General features: G+C 34.3%; 1 protein-coding gene and 1 pseudogene across 11 annotated transcripts in view; one reads left to right on the plus strand and one right to left on the minus strand.

The window, feature by feature from the left end:
• Positions 1 to 15,506, minus strand: part of RB1 (RB transcriptional corepressor 1) — a 217,807-nt gene that overhangs the window by 103,874 nt on the left and 98,427 nt on the right. For 7 of the 10 annotated variants that reach the window (XM_077158231.1, XM_077158224.1, XM_077158226.1 and 4 more), the window contains 4 exons: positions 14,385 to 14,527; positions 11,649 to 11,726; positions 9,342 to 9,451; positions 7,883 to 7,960 (listed from right to left, as the gene is read on the minus strand). In XM_077158231.1, coding sequence (XP_077014346.1) covers positions 7,883 to 7,960; positions 9,342 to 9,451; positions 11,649 to 11,726; positions 14,385 to 14,527 — 409 coding nt within the window. Of the gene's footprint in view, positions 1 to 7,882; positions 7,961 to 9,341; positions 9,452 to 10,994; positions 11,089 to 11,648; positions 11,727 to 14,384; positions 14,528 to 15,506 lie in introns of those variants that run through there. The other 3 variants (XM_077158227.1, XM_077158229.1, XM_077158228.1) reach the window with 3 other exon arrangements.
• Positions 1 to 15,506, plus strand: part of LOC143681312 (caspase-3 pseudogene) — a 42,309-nt pseudogene that overhangs the window by 6,368 nt on the left and 20,435 nt on the right. The gene's annotated exons all lie outside the window — the stretch shown is intronic.

The raw sequence follows: 15,506 nt of genomic DNA on the forward strand, positions 1-15,506 counted from the left end.
AAATCTCATGTCCTACTCAAAGTTCCATGTACTTGCGGTGTTCAATTAAGCTGTCTATGCAAATTATATTAGTAAATGCACTAGTCAAAATATAAATTTTGTACCAAATAAACATTTTTTGATTTAGTCTCACACATAAGTTGAAATTTTAAAATATTACCATCTATTTTCAGCACCCTGCAGTAATCACATTCCTTTGTTCTTCCTCATGCAAAAACATTTTTAAAATTTGTACATTTAATCGCTATCATTACACACTCTAGGCATTCCTAGATTATACCATCTCAGTCTTTATCATCTATCTTTCTTTCTGATTTCATTTGTGCCCCCAGCCCTCCTTCCTCTATCATTCTCACATTCAGCTTCATTCAGTGTTTTAACATAATGGCATTACAGTTAGGTAGTATTGTGCTGTCCATTTCCTAGTTTTTACATTCAGTCCTGTTGCACAATCTGTATCCCTTCAGCTCCAATTACCCAATATCTTACACTATTCTATCTCCTGATGGTCTCTGTTACCAACGAAATTCTCCCAGTTTATTCACTAATGTCAGTTCATATCAGTGAGACCATACAGTATTTGTCCTTTTGTTTTTGGCTAATCTCACTCAGCATAATATCCTTAGGGTCCATCCATATTGTTACATACTTCATAATTTTATTATGTCTTAAAGCTGCATAATATTCCATCATATGTATGTATCATAGTTTGTTTAGCCACTTGTCTGTTGATGGACATTTTGGCTGTTTCCAACTCTTTGCAACTGTAATAATGCTGCTATAAACATTGGTGTGCAAATGTCCATTTGTGTCCTTGCCCTCATGTCCTCTGAGTAAATACCTAGCAATGGTATTGCTGGGTCATATGGCAATTCTATATTTAGCTTTTTGAGGAACCGCCAAACTGCCTTCCACAGCAGTTGTACCATTTGACATTCCTACCAACAGTGGATAAGTGTGCCTCTTTCTCCACATCCTCTCTAACACTTGTCATTTTCTGTTTTATTGATAATGGCCATTCTGGTGGGTGTGAGATGATATCTCGTGGTTTTGATTTGCATTTCTCTAACATCCAGGGAAGTTGAACATCTCTTCATGTACCTTTTGGCAATTTGTATTTTCTCTTCTGAGAAGTGTCTGTTCAAGTCTTTTGCCCATTTTTAATTGGGTTGGCTGTCTTTTTACTGGTTGAGTTGAACAGTCTCTTGATAAATTCTGGATACTAGACCTTTATCTGATATGTCGTTTCCAAATATTGTCTCCCATTGTGTAGGCTGTCTTTTTACTTTCTTGATGAAGTTCTCTGATGCACAAAAGTGTTTAATTTTGAGGAGTTCCCATTTCTTTCTTTCTTTCTTCAGTGCTTTTGCTTTGGGTGTAAGGTCTAGAAAACCTCCTCCAAGTATAAGATTTAGAAGATATTTCCCTATATTTTCTTATAACAGTTTTATGGTCTTAGATCTAATGTTTAGGTCTTTGATCCATTTTGAGTTAACTTTTGTATAGGGTGTGAGATAAGGGTCCTCTTTCATTCTTTTGCATATGGATATCCAGTTCTCTAGACATCATTTATTGAAGAAACTGTTCTGTCCCAGATGAGTTGGCTTGACTGCCTTATCAAAGATCAATTTTCCAAAGATGAGAGGGTCTATATCTGAACACTCTATTCGATTCCACTGATGACATATGGCTTTTAAAAACCTTAGTATACTGTTTTTAATAAGGAATTATATTTTACTTCAACCTTTAAAAAAAGATGTGTTCATAATCAGTAAGTTTATCATTACAGAATCGATATGCTTATTCAGTAATAAAAGTATATGAATATAAGATTAATTGGTCAAACTGATACTATTTTTAGGAGAAAATACATGAATTGGCATCAAATTATTTCAAGAGAACATTTTTACAATTAAATACTGATAACCTTCAAATAAAGACAAGACGATATTTAGAAACAAGTAAAAGAACTCTTCTTGGTAGAGATCGTTAAGAAGAAAGCAGGTTCTGTGGTCCTCCCTGCTCAGCAGACAGCTACATCTTTTCATGTAGTGCATGAATTCATCAAATATTTGTCAAAATTCTTCTTGTTCCTTCATTCACACTGCCACTCCTTGGCTCACATCATTTCATCTGTCACTGAATTACTGCAACAGACCAGTCCAGACAGTCTGATTCACTATATCTATGATAAGAGGGTGTAGGCACATGCACTTGGGAAAAATCAGGAAATTCTAAGAAGTCCACAATGACTAAGATCACAAGTGACCAACTGCTAAAACCAAAAGACATTTTTCATTTATTCTCATACTTTACTTACTTGGACCTTTGACATTCTTAAATACTTGCTCTTTCATGAAACTCCCTCCCTCTCCTGGCTTTGCTTTCTGGGCTCTGAGGCACAGTGGTAAAGGTGGGAATAATTGGCCTTGACCATATTGGGTGCCTGGTCACTAGGGCTGCTGTAAACTCTGGCAAATTGCAGGTTGTTGCCATCAATGACATCTTCATTGATCTCAACTACATGGTCTGCATGTTCCAGTATGATTCCACCTATGGCAGGTTCAAAAGCACCGTCAAGGTTGAGAATGGGAAGCTTGTCACCAATCGGAATCCCATTACAATCTTCCAGTAGTGAGGTCTCACCGACATCAAATGGGATGCTGCTGGTGTTGCTGAATATGTTGTGGAGTTCACTGGTGTCTTCAAAACCATAGAGAAGGCTAGGGCTCACTTGAAGGGTGGCACCAAAAGAGTCAATTTAGTTGCCCCTTCGGCTGATGCCCCCATGTGCGGGATGAGCGTGAACCATGAGAAGTGTGACAACTCCCTCAACATCTTCAGCAATGCTTCCTGCACCGGCAACTAGGTGGCCCCCCTGACCAAGGTCATCCATGACAATTTTGGCATTGTGGAGGGATTTGTAACCATTGTACATGCTATCACTATCAACCAGAAGACTGGATAGCCCCTCCTGGAAAATGTGGTGTGATGGCCAAGAGGCTGCCCAGAACATCATCCTCGCATCGACCAGCACTGCCAAGGCAGTGGGCAAGGTCGTCCTGGAGCTGACTGGGAAGCTCACTGGCATGGCATTCTGTGTCCTTACCCCCAATATGTCTGTCATGGATCTGACCTGTTGACTGGAGAAAGCAGCCAAGTATGATGAGATCAAGAAGGTGGTGAAGCAGCATCAGAGGGCCCCCTAAAGGGCCTCCTGGGCTACATGAAGACCAGTTTGTCTCCTGCAACTTTAACAGTGACATTCACTCTTCCACTTTTCATTCTGGGACTGGTATTGCCCTCAGTGACCACTTCATCAAATTCATTTCCTAGTATGACAGTGAATTTGGCTACAGCAACAGGGTGTTGAATCTTAGGAACTACATGGACTACTTGAAAGGAAGAGAGTACTCAGCTACTGGGGAGTACTGGCCCAAACTTAATCCCCCATCACTGAGAACTGCCCATCCTCCACAGCTTCTATTCCAGATTCCCTAAAGAAGGGGAGGAGCTGAAGCCATACCTTGTTGTCTACCATCAATAAGGTAAACCCAGCCAACAACAACAAAAAAAAGAAGAAGAAAGCATACCAAAGTCCTGGATAATTTTAAAGGTCATCATTGTTGAAGAATAAAATAAAGACTATTTCTTTAATTCTATAATTTTATTCTGTGTGTATGTGTGTGTGTTGTTCAGTAAAAAATTAATGTGCCAATTTTGGGACAGAAATACATTTGAGACAATGTTTAATGATATAAAGAATATTTAAGGATAAAAGGGGTCTTTAAATATTAATTAGTAAAACATGATTGGTATTCTCAGCCAAACCTTTCTAAACTGTTATCTATACTTGCTCACTTTTCAAATATATTGTCACATGGGTTCTACACCATACTTAAGTCACAATGACTAAGGTCACAAATGACCAACTGCTAAAACAAAAGACATTTTTCATTTATTCTCATACCTGACTTGAAACATTTGACATTTTAAACACTTACTCTTTATGAAACTCCTTTCCCTCTTTTGGCTTTGCTTTCTAGGCTCCACAGCCACAACTTTTCATTCTCTTTAATATGACTACTTCTATCTAGCCCTTAAATGTCCTTGGATTCCTTAGTGTTTAGCTCACAACCATCCATTCTTCTTCACTTCAGGCAATCTATTTTTATGGCTTTAATACCTGCCTCAACGATTCCCTACATATCTTCTTCATATCCCATAAATACCCTACAAACAATATTCTAAATAACCAATTCATCAAATATTTGTCAAAATTCTTCTTGTTCCTTCATTCACACTGCAACTCTCTTGGCTCAGATCTTTTCATCTCTCAACTGAACTACAGCAACAGAACAGTCCACCGTGATTCACTGTATCTATGGTAAAAGGGTATAGGCACATGTATTTTGAAAAAACTAAGGAAATTCTAAGTTGCATCCCTAGTTAAGAATCACTACAACAGCAATTCACAAACTATAACTATGTAAACCTTCAAAAATCAAGTCTGATTTTATCCCTACCCCTGCTTTACCCCCATTTATAGTACAAGCTTTATCATGCACAGGCTAAAGCCCAAACTTGTGAGCATGACATAGAAGGGCCTTCAGGATCACTCCCACTCTTCTTTCCTGCCATTTCATCCTCCCATTCTATAGTCAATCAATACAGAGCTGCTATAGCTCCCTAGACACATCAAGTCGTTTCGTACCTCTCTGCTTTTTGTACATACTGCTCCCATTCCCTAAAATGCCAATCTCCTGTGATACAGACCCAACTAAACAAGTTTGAAATTCGGTTCAGACATCATAAAGTTCCCTCTGTGCCATCTTGACCATAAGTCTATTATTATACTACGAAAAAAAATGTGTTTATACTTTTATTTGGGGATTTGAAAAATATTACTGATTACCTATTATGTATCAAGTACTATGACAGGTCCTAAATATTAAATAGTGGACAAAAACAGCACAGTCCCTATAGTATGGAATTTAAAGAATATCGTGGATATTAGCAAAAAACAAGCAAACATTGGTAAGGAAGTAAATTGGGGCAGCCCCTCTGGAGGGCAGTGTAGTGGTTCCATAGGAGGCTAAGTATGGCATTGTCATATGATCCTGCAACGCCATTATTAGGTACATACTTGGAAGAACTGAAAGCAGGGACACGAATGGATATTTGCATATCTGTGATTATGGCAGCATTATTCACATTTGCAAGGGATGGAGTAGTCTAAGTATACATCAACTGATGAATGGAAGTGTATACATACAATGGAATACTCAGCAGCTGAAAGAAGGAATGAAGTTGTAAGGCCTTTAACTGGGTGAATGAACCTTGAGGACATTAGGTTGAGTGCAATAAACTAGAACAAATAAGTCTTAAGCCTCACTAATATGGACTAACTATAATAAGCAAACTCTAAGAACTGAATTCGAGAGCATAAGCTGAGGGGACAGAATGTGGGCAGAGATTAGGCAATCTACTATTAAGGAATACAGAATGTTCAATAAGGCTATTGCAAAGGTTCCTAGATTTAAGCTCTTACAGCAGTCACATCTACTCCTGAGTTTTAACTGTTATTCCTAAATTCTGAGATGCTGAGCTCTTTCTTTGAGCATAACCTGGTAGTTCCCTAGAACTTCGGGTATCTGTTTGACACACTACTCCATACAACAACCGTTAAAGGGATGAGACTTCAATTAGACTTCAAATATGAGTGAAATGCCCTTGGTTAGGACTAAGGTAAATCAGAAGAGGGTAAAGGATGATATTGACTATATTTTTAAACTTCAACTTCTAAGGGAGATGAAAGGAAGAGATGTTTACTTACTACAAAACTTACATTTTCTGTAGCATACTATCTAATGTCACCTGACTGGTCATTTTCTTTACACAATATAATTACATAGAACCTGGAATAGGGAATGAGACTTGTTATTCTATACAGGTTAATGTAATACCATAATACATCCCAAAGTATTCTGGACAGAAATTTTAAAAGTATTTGCAAAGTCCCCTTGATACACTGGGGAAAACTATAGAAATATTAAACTTCTCCACCTGAGGAATTCCTGATATTCACAGAAGTAATAGGGAATCCTTGCAAGCATCAAGGAATCTCAATTTAATAAGCCAAGCCCTTGATCCTGGAGTTTGCCCTTATGAAACTTATTTCTGCAAAGGAGAAGCTAAGTCTATTTATAATTATAGTTAACAGTCACCCCAGAGCAACTCTTTTGTTGTTCAGATGTGGCCTTGCTCTCTAAGCCACCTGCACAAGTAAAGTCACTACCCTCCTCCACTGTGTAAGATATGATTCCCAGGGGTGTAAATCTCCACGGCAACATTGGATGTGAGTTTCAAGAATGAGCCTGGCCCTGGCATTGTGGGGTCAAGAAAGCCTTCTTGACTGAAAGGGGGAAAAGAAATGAAACCAAGTTACAGTGGCTGAGAGATTTCAAATAGAGTCGAGAGCCAATTCTGGAGGTTATTCTTATGCATTATATTAAAATTCCTTTTTAGTTTCTAGTGTATTAGAATAGGTAGAAGGAAATATGTGAAACTGTTGAACTGTAATCCAGTAGCCTCGATTCTTGATGATGACTGTATAACTATATAGCTTTTATGGTGTGACTGTGTGATTGTGAAAGCCTTGTGACTGACACTCCCTTTATCCAGTGTATGGACAGATGAGTAAGAAAATAAAAATAAAAATAAGTAATAGGGAGTATGACAGTATGGGACATTTTGGGTAGTTCTTTTTCTTTTTTGAATAATGAAAATATTCTAAAATTGATTGTGGTGATGAATGCACAGTTGTATGATACCATGAGTCACTGATTGTATACTTTGGATGATTATAAGGTATATGAATACATCTCAATAAAATCACATTAAAAAACAAGCAAACACACAATTAACTGATAATTACAAACTGTAATGAATACAACAGGATGCTATCAGAAGGATAATATTCAGAATAAAGGAAAATATTCAGACAGAAATAAATATTTTTAAGTAAGTGATATTTTTGTTGAATCTAAAGGAAACATAAAAGTTGTTAATCCATGTGAAAAAAAGAAGGAAGATTTTCAAGAAGAGGAAATAGGAATGTGAAATCTCTTCAGTTACAAAAGAGCTTGAAGAGCTTTCAAGAAACTGAAAGAAGGACAATATGGTTAACCCACAGCGAGCAAGAGAAAATAAGAGAAATTAGGTTAGAGAGACAAGAGAACCCACATCATATAAGGCCTTGTAGGAATTGCTAGGGGATTCGCATTGAATTCCAACTGTGATGGAAAGCAATCAGAATTTTAAGCAGTAAGGTAAACACAATATGATTTATATTTCTAGAACATTATTCTGGGGGTTATGTGACTAATTAGTAATGGGGAGAGAGGAAAGAGTTGAGAGTAGAAGCAACGAGTTCAGTTTGAAGGTTACAACAAAAAAATCAGAGAGAAAAATGTCTTGGACAAGGATAGTAACAAAAGAAATGGACAACAGTAGATATACTAAAGAAATTTTTTGGAAATAGATTCAGTAAGACTTGATAACAGATTGTATGTGGGAAATGAGTGAGGAAAAGAATGTAAAAATGGTTCTCATCATTCTTGGCTGTATGCAGAGTAAATGGTTATACTATTTACTGAGATGGGACAGATTCACATTCTAGGTTATATTCCTTAAGGATAGGTAAATTAGGACTAATAACCATATCCCCAGCAACTAGTAAAATAACTGGCATATATAAGGCACACTAAATATGTTCGTTGCATGTATGTTTGAATAGATAATGACATTTTAAACAAGCATAAAGCATTAAAAGCACTGAATAAACAAGTATAATGGAAATCAAAAGCAGGAAAATTCATACCTAACTGGAGTTTGTGGAGGAATCACATTCACTTCCTCATCAGGATTATTTTTACGTGGTGTCCTCTGCATTTCAAAACTAAATAATGATAAACAAAATCATTTATACTGAAAATTTATAATTTGTGTTTTATGAGTCAGAAAAAGCAATATAATGCCTTCTATTGCCACCTATCATCATACAAAATGGTCAGACATAACAGAGGTGATTGGAAATAGATGTCCCAAAGCTGCTTAAATTAAATAAATAAAATTGTTTATGACAACAGGTACATTAGTGCTTAAGAATATTTTTGAAAGCAAAAATAAGATGTTTCTCCTCCATGATATTAATAACAAAGTTGATGGGGATTTAAAAATATCAAAGCTCAAGTTTGTCAATGTATTATGGTTTCCAAAATAATTTATTTCCAGTTAAATTAGTCATCATTTACTTGTGTTTAATTTCTACATTACACATATTTTCACTACCTATTCTAAGATTTCATATGAAAGTCATAAAATCAACCTTACTTACAAACAAATATTTTAAAAATTACTCTCAATCCATTCCTATTTTAGAATTCTGGATCGTAATTCAAGAGAAAACACTTTTGTATTAACTTTTTAAAAACGTTAATACAACCTCCCGATGGTCCCTGGTCCAGATAAGTCCTGAAATGCAGAGGGGCCACCCTCTCCAGAACATCCACGAGTTTCATCCCCCTATCCCATATTATCAACATCCCCTTCCAACATGAAAAAGCTAGAATGGGCATAGCCCAGATATACCTAAAGAGTGGGAGAAAGATCAAAGCTGATAGGGGAGATATACAGAGAAGGTAGGGTTTAACAAACGAGTATGACTTCTGAATCATTATATTGATAATTCTTTTAGTTTCCAGTATCTTAGAGTAGCTAGAAGTAAAAACCTAAAATTGTGGAATTGTAACCCATATCAAACTCTGAAATCTGTTCCACAGCTAATTGCTGTGATGTGCTTTGAAATTTATTGCTTTTTTGTATATATGCAATTTTTCACAAAAAGAAAAAAATTTTCTTCTAGCCTCCAGTGTTTTGGAGCAGCTAGAAGGAAAAATCTGAAATAGTAAAATGGTAACCCATCATAAACTCTGAACTCTGTTCTGTAACTACTTGGTGAAGTATACTTTGAAAATCATTGCTTTTTCTTTCTTTTCTCTGTAAATGTTATATTTAGCAATAAAAAATGTTAAAAAAAAAATGAACCAGGTAGGCAATAGTAGATGAAAGGGTGGAGAAAACACAAAAACCACTACATGAGTAAACTAATTATTTAAACAATCCCCTTCTTCGGTACATTTTATAAACTATACTCAGATAACTGAGAAAAAGACAGTTCTAGTCACATAAAGTGTTTATAACCTTTTTCTTATTAGCCTTAGATAAAGGCATGTGAGAGTAAAAGCATTATGAACAAAGATGTACCATAAAAAAAATACCTATCTATTGGATCAGCCTGAAGAGTCTTATCATGGTCCAGAAATAATCTTGCATCAAAATCTTTGTTTTTAAGGTAAATCTCTTCATATTGTTTAGAGAGACTTTCAACCTCAAAAAAAATAATATTGACAATTATCCTTTTTATGTCATTACATCTCTTAGCATTCAGAAGCACAGATTTAATTAGATAATTTTTATACAATTATATATAGAGTTTAAATGCAGCACAAATAAGGTCTAACAGTGAAGTACAAAAAATGGGATTTTTTTCCCAATTCCAATTTTTAGCCTATTTTACACATATACCCTATTTATTAGACAAGGAGCACAAAAATAGTACTTACGATAAAATTAGGTATTATTATAACCCCTTAACTGCCACGGTTCTCCAAGCATACCATATATCTCTCACTTTTAATTTTAACTTCTATTATGCTTTATCAATATAAAATATTGTATTTTTCCAACACTGAAAAATTCTCTTGATTATATATATATTCTGCCAATCTTTTCTCAAACTTTTGGTTCCCTATAGCTACCTTCCTTTAAGTATCTTAAACAAGAAAATTAATTTGATTAATGAGCACAATTAACATACTTGTGTGATTTATTACCTACTTTTGACACTTTTTCAATGACTGAAATCTGCAAATCTTACATAGTTTTCATCCATAATTTTCTAACTTACAATTAAAAAAATTTAAACACTTGCCTAATGGACAACTATTTGGAATGCCTTCTCCTATGACGGTTTAAAGCTAAATTGTTTCCAATCTGAGAGAACTAAATCTACATTCCAGAAGGAGGGCTCTGAAGAAATCTAGTTAAATGTACATTTTTTGTGTCTACATGAGTGCGTTAGGCAGAACAGTCATTTATACCTGAGTAAGTTTTACCCTTGTTTCTTCCCTCCCTTAGTGAGGGCATTAATTATCAATCACCTACAGATTGGCAGCTATTAGAATTACATGAAAAATACTGGGGAAAATGGTAGTTTTTCTCAAGATTTCTATTAAAACTGTAATCCTTTTAAAGGGAAGAAGTCAGAACTACAAGTGTCAAAGATTCTTCAGAGTTGTGAAGAACATATTTTTTTTTGGTACATAAGGGGCAGCAAGACACATTAATACATTTGACCCTTTTTCTCTCTTCAGCACTGCATCTCACCAATCTCCTGTCTGTACCCCAACCTTTATGAATTACTTGGAGTTCACTGACAGACCATACTACCAAACATAACTGTACCTTTGAATCTGTAATTTCCAACCCCTGGACATGTCATTTCTCATAAAGCCTACTCACCTCCGAAATCCCATTAATTACCTTCAAGCAATTTTCCATGAAACCTATCTGCCCCAGTATGATTTAGCTCACCCTTCTCTGAGATACCACAGTACCTCATACACACTTCTATCAGTTTTTATAGACTCCTGAGATTATTTCTTTGTCTAACCTGCTAGCACATTAGGGACAGTGATTATGAATTAAATCTCTGTATCCATGGTCCCTAGTACAATGCCTCACACATATAAGGCACATAATAAATATCTGTTGAATTAATAAGTTAATTGAAGAAACAAGCTGTCAATTCAGGACACAAAATCAGCAGTCTGATTTCATGCCTTTTGGTCTTGGTGAGTAATTCTAGGTACCTCTGAAACATCGCTTTATCACTGAGTGCTTGTTCATCTCCTTCATCTAAACAGCCTTTTCTTACACCTTACCACCAAAGGTCTCAGTTGTTCTGTTCACAATGGAGAGCAATACATTTGTAACAAAATGTTAAAAGAAACAGAAAGTTGGTCAGTATACCACTAAGATATATAATCACAGTCTTTCCATTCAAATTTATTTTTATTAAGCAGTTTTAAAAAATGCTCAAAAGAGATCTTCCATAATGCAGTGATACCAGTAATGGTGACAGCCTTAATCATGGACCCTCTGTTTAGGATGCAGAACAAAGCAAGTTAAAATCAAATTTGCTTTGCATACTCAGCTGTATTTAGATATTTAATGGCATTTGAAAATTCAGAAGCCTGTATTTTGGATTTTCAAAAATTTCAGTACAAATAAATTTCCAATACAAATTACAAAATGATGATTTTTGTACATTCTATATTTGAAATGCATTTTTGAGGCTCTACAAAAGTTGGTTTCATAATAATTCTACCTAGATATATTCCTTTCCTTAGGCAAAAAATATTTAATATACAGCAAAGTGGTCTTAAGAAATTTGAACAACTATCTCCCTGTCCATAAAGGCTCAAAACACATTCATTTCTTATTAAGTTTTTTTTTCAGGTTACCTCTGGAAGTCCATTAGAAGTCACAATTCCCAGAGAGTTCATAAAAGGTATAAAATTTTTGAAATAAACATTTTTCACCTGAAAAAGATAAAGTTACAATATAACCATTAACTAAAAAAAAAATTTAATCCGTCACATTCACACTAGAATGAAAGTGTTAACTGACATTTTCATCAATTACATACATTCAAACTAGTGTGATATTTATTTATAATTAATTCAATTATTTACTTTTTAATATAGGTACAGCAGATCTTGGGTCATAAAACAGAGGTGGAATGGGGGGGTTGTTAATGAAACTGGATTTACATGAACAGAATCCACTAAAACCAACTTCAATAATCCATATTTAACAAGATAGGAAAACTAAAAGCATTTAAGCAATTGATCAAAGTTGCAGAGCTGGAATTATAACCCAATCTGCTACTACCAAGGTTCTCAATTATCTACACAGTCTCTAATTTTTCCTCAAAGCTCATTTTTGGCCCACTTCATACAAAGTCACCTGATATTAGCTCAAGGTACATCAAGTCAATTTTCAGTATAAATTCATAAGAAATTATAAATTTTATATGCTTTTATTAGAAAATAATTTCACACAAACAAAAACAATACCTGATAGTTCATGTCAAAGTCAGATAAAATGTTTTGTGGAACTAAGTGTAGTCTGATGCCAAAGAACCCTAAAATCTACATGGATAATCAAAGACCATCCTGGAAAACCTGGATTATCTTCCTGACTATTTCACAATTTCAATGTACTACAGAATTTCAGATAATTACTTTTCTTTATTTAACTTCCTTTCTCAAAATTTGGAGTCTATATTTATTAAGGTGGAAATAATTTAATATCTGGGTCCTACCTTTTACTTCACAAATAAGTTGTAAAAATTAAGACTTTGAAATACTTAAGTTTTTTTATAATAAACTCCCACTTACCTAGAATATTTATGAAGTGGTTAGTTCCAGTTAACCAATCAGTATGATTAACCAATAAATGGTTGTATGCAACCATAAATGTTGAATGTAGATAATCAAATGTCAATTAACCAAAATACCACCAAAGCTTTTAATAAACTGTGTTTTCAAAATCATAACTACAAACTAAATTATCAGTTCTTCAAAATGAAAAGCAGAAACTGATTTATTTCTTAATCCTAAAAATGAAATTTTTACAAGTAGTTCTGAATCCAGATAATTAACAACCAGGAATAAGAAAATTGTATTTATTCCCGTTCATTACCTTGATGGACTAAGCAAGAGAACTGGAGTAGGAAAAAATATTTCAACGATATCTGTCTGCTTATTAGCAGACAGTTTGTGATTCTGGAAAAGTTAGAAAGTACTTAAAAGGAGTCCAGACACCTGGTAAATGATACCAATACTTCTTAAACTGGACTTTGGCACCATACCCTCATTCCTTCCCAAAGTTACATTTTTGTATACCTACCAGCTGGTAGGATTGTGGACAATATTAAAATCCATTAGAAAAACAATATGGTAAAATGAAAGGAACACTGAGATCAGATGCCCTAAAATCTACTCTAGGCTATGTTACAGTTAGCTAAAAGTCCTTGGATGCTTGTTTATTCATTACTAAAAAGAGGCTGAGTACATTATACATTATTTGTAAAATTCCTCCAAGTTCCAACATCAAGATCCTATGATAAATGATTCCTGGGTCCTCATATATACTTTCTACCAGCCATTAATATCTAGTATAATATTTAGAAGGGAAGAGCAATTATAGAAAGCTAAACAAAAATTTGATGTTGGTATTATCTGTCACTAAACCTAAAGACTAGGATTTTCTTTAAAGGTATTTTAAAACCTTAGAGAATTAAAGAACAAATAAATTTGAAAATGATTGCCTTAATGATGTATCTTCTGTGGTTCCAGAGTAGGGTGCTACTCTCTTTAAAATCAGTATGATGCACACTACAACAGGAATAAAACTTAAAGACATCCTGTTCAGTGAAATAAGCCAGGCATTAAAGGGCAAATAGTGTGTGAGCTCACCTATATGAAATAAATAGGATATACAAATTCATAAAGTCAGAAATCAGAATACAGGTGAGTGGGGCAGTGGTGGTGGGTGGTGATTGGGGAATTAAAGCCTAACTGGTACAGAATGTCTGTCTGGGTGATGGTTGATGTTGATGGTAACACAACATCATGAACATAAATTAACACCAGTGGACTGTACACTTGAAAATGTTTAAAACAATAAATTTTAGGTTGTATATATGTTGCCACAAAAAAAAAAATTCTTAAAAATCTATAAGAAATGTACAACACAAAGAATGAATCTAATTTAAATATGGATTTTAGTTTGGTTCCTGGACCATGCATTCAAAAACAAAAAAGGAAATATGGATTTTAGTTAATAATACAATTATAATATTGCTTCCTCAATTGTAACAAATGTACTAGACTAAAACAAAATGTTAAGAGGAAAAACTATGTGCGGGGCTGTGGGGTGGAGGCAGGTTAATATAGGAACTCTGTCCTTTCTGATGATTTTCTGTAAACCTAAAGCAGCTCTAAAAAATAAACTTTATTAAATTTTAAAAATCAATGTAACTGAATATGAAAATTATTTTTTTCCTAACTATTTTACTACTGCAAGAGCTAGCACTAACTACAAAGAGCATGCACATCACAAAAGTATATACTGTTAGGTAGAATTTACATCTAAATCTATTTTGTTTTAAAGAATTCATGAAGTTTAATTACCTCATCTATATTACATTCATGCTCTTTACAGAGAACTTCAATAATTCTTGTATCATTTTCTAGCTGTTTTGCTATCCGTGCACTTCTGTTCTGACCTCGCCTTGGTGTTCGAGGTGAGCCATTAACAGGTATTACAGCTGTTTCTGTAAAAATGATAAATTAGATAAGAAAACTGCACATTCATATAAAATAATGAAATATTCTAATTATAACTAAGAAGATCAGAAATAACCTCAATTACATTCTGCTACTTTTATTTGTTAGGCTTCATTAAGTGGATGACAGTTTCTTCTATATTGAATATCTACTCTAAATTATATGATGCTATTAGTTCTTGCCATCCCTATTCTCCTCTTCCCACAACCAGTCCAATAAAGAAATTACAAAATACCAAAAGCCCTACAGACAAATACAAAAAAGATAAAATAACCAACTTATAAACTAATTCTATGTATACCCTATTCAGTCTGCAAGGGAAGTGGGGGAATGTTTACTGTCCTAAAGCTTCTTAAAAATAATAAGTATTTATTGCATCCAGTTTCTAGATATACTATAAAATAAGAAAATTTTTAAAGTTTTAGCAAATACCATAGCATATAATGCTTTTTATTCAAAATTTTTTATTGTATAACATAACATATATACAAAGCAAAGGAAGAAAAAAGCAATCGTTTTCAAAGCACTTTTCAACAAGTAGTTACATGACAGATCCCAGAGTTTGGTCATGAGCATCATCTCAGATTTTTCCTTCCAGCTACTCCAGAACATTGGAGAGTAGAAGGAATAAAAAAGAAATAAACTTTTTTTCTTTCTTGTGAAAAATAACATATATACAAAAAAGCAATAAATTTCAAAGCACAATACAACAATTAGTTGTAGAACAGATTTCAGAGTTTGGTATGGGTTACAATCCACAATTTTGGGTTATTACTTCTAGCTGCTCTAAGATATTGGAGACTAAAAGAAATATCAATATAATGATTCAGCAATCACACTCATTTGTTAAATCCTACCTTCTCTGTATAAATCCACCATCACCTTTGATCTTTCTCCTACTCTTTAGAGGTATTTGGGCTATGCCCATTCTAAATTTTTCATGTTGAAAGGGCTGTCAATAATAAG

This window comes from Tamandua tetradactyla, chromosome 4 (genome assembly GCF_023851605.1).
Source record: "Tamandua tetradactyla isolate mTamTet1 chromosome 4, mTamTet1.pri, whole genome shotgun sequence".
Lineage (NCBI taxonomy): Eukaryota > Metazoa > Chordata > Mammalia > Pilosa > Myrmecophagidae > Tamandua > Tamandua tetradactyla.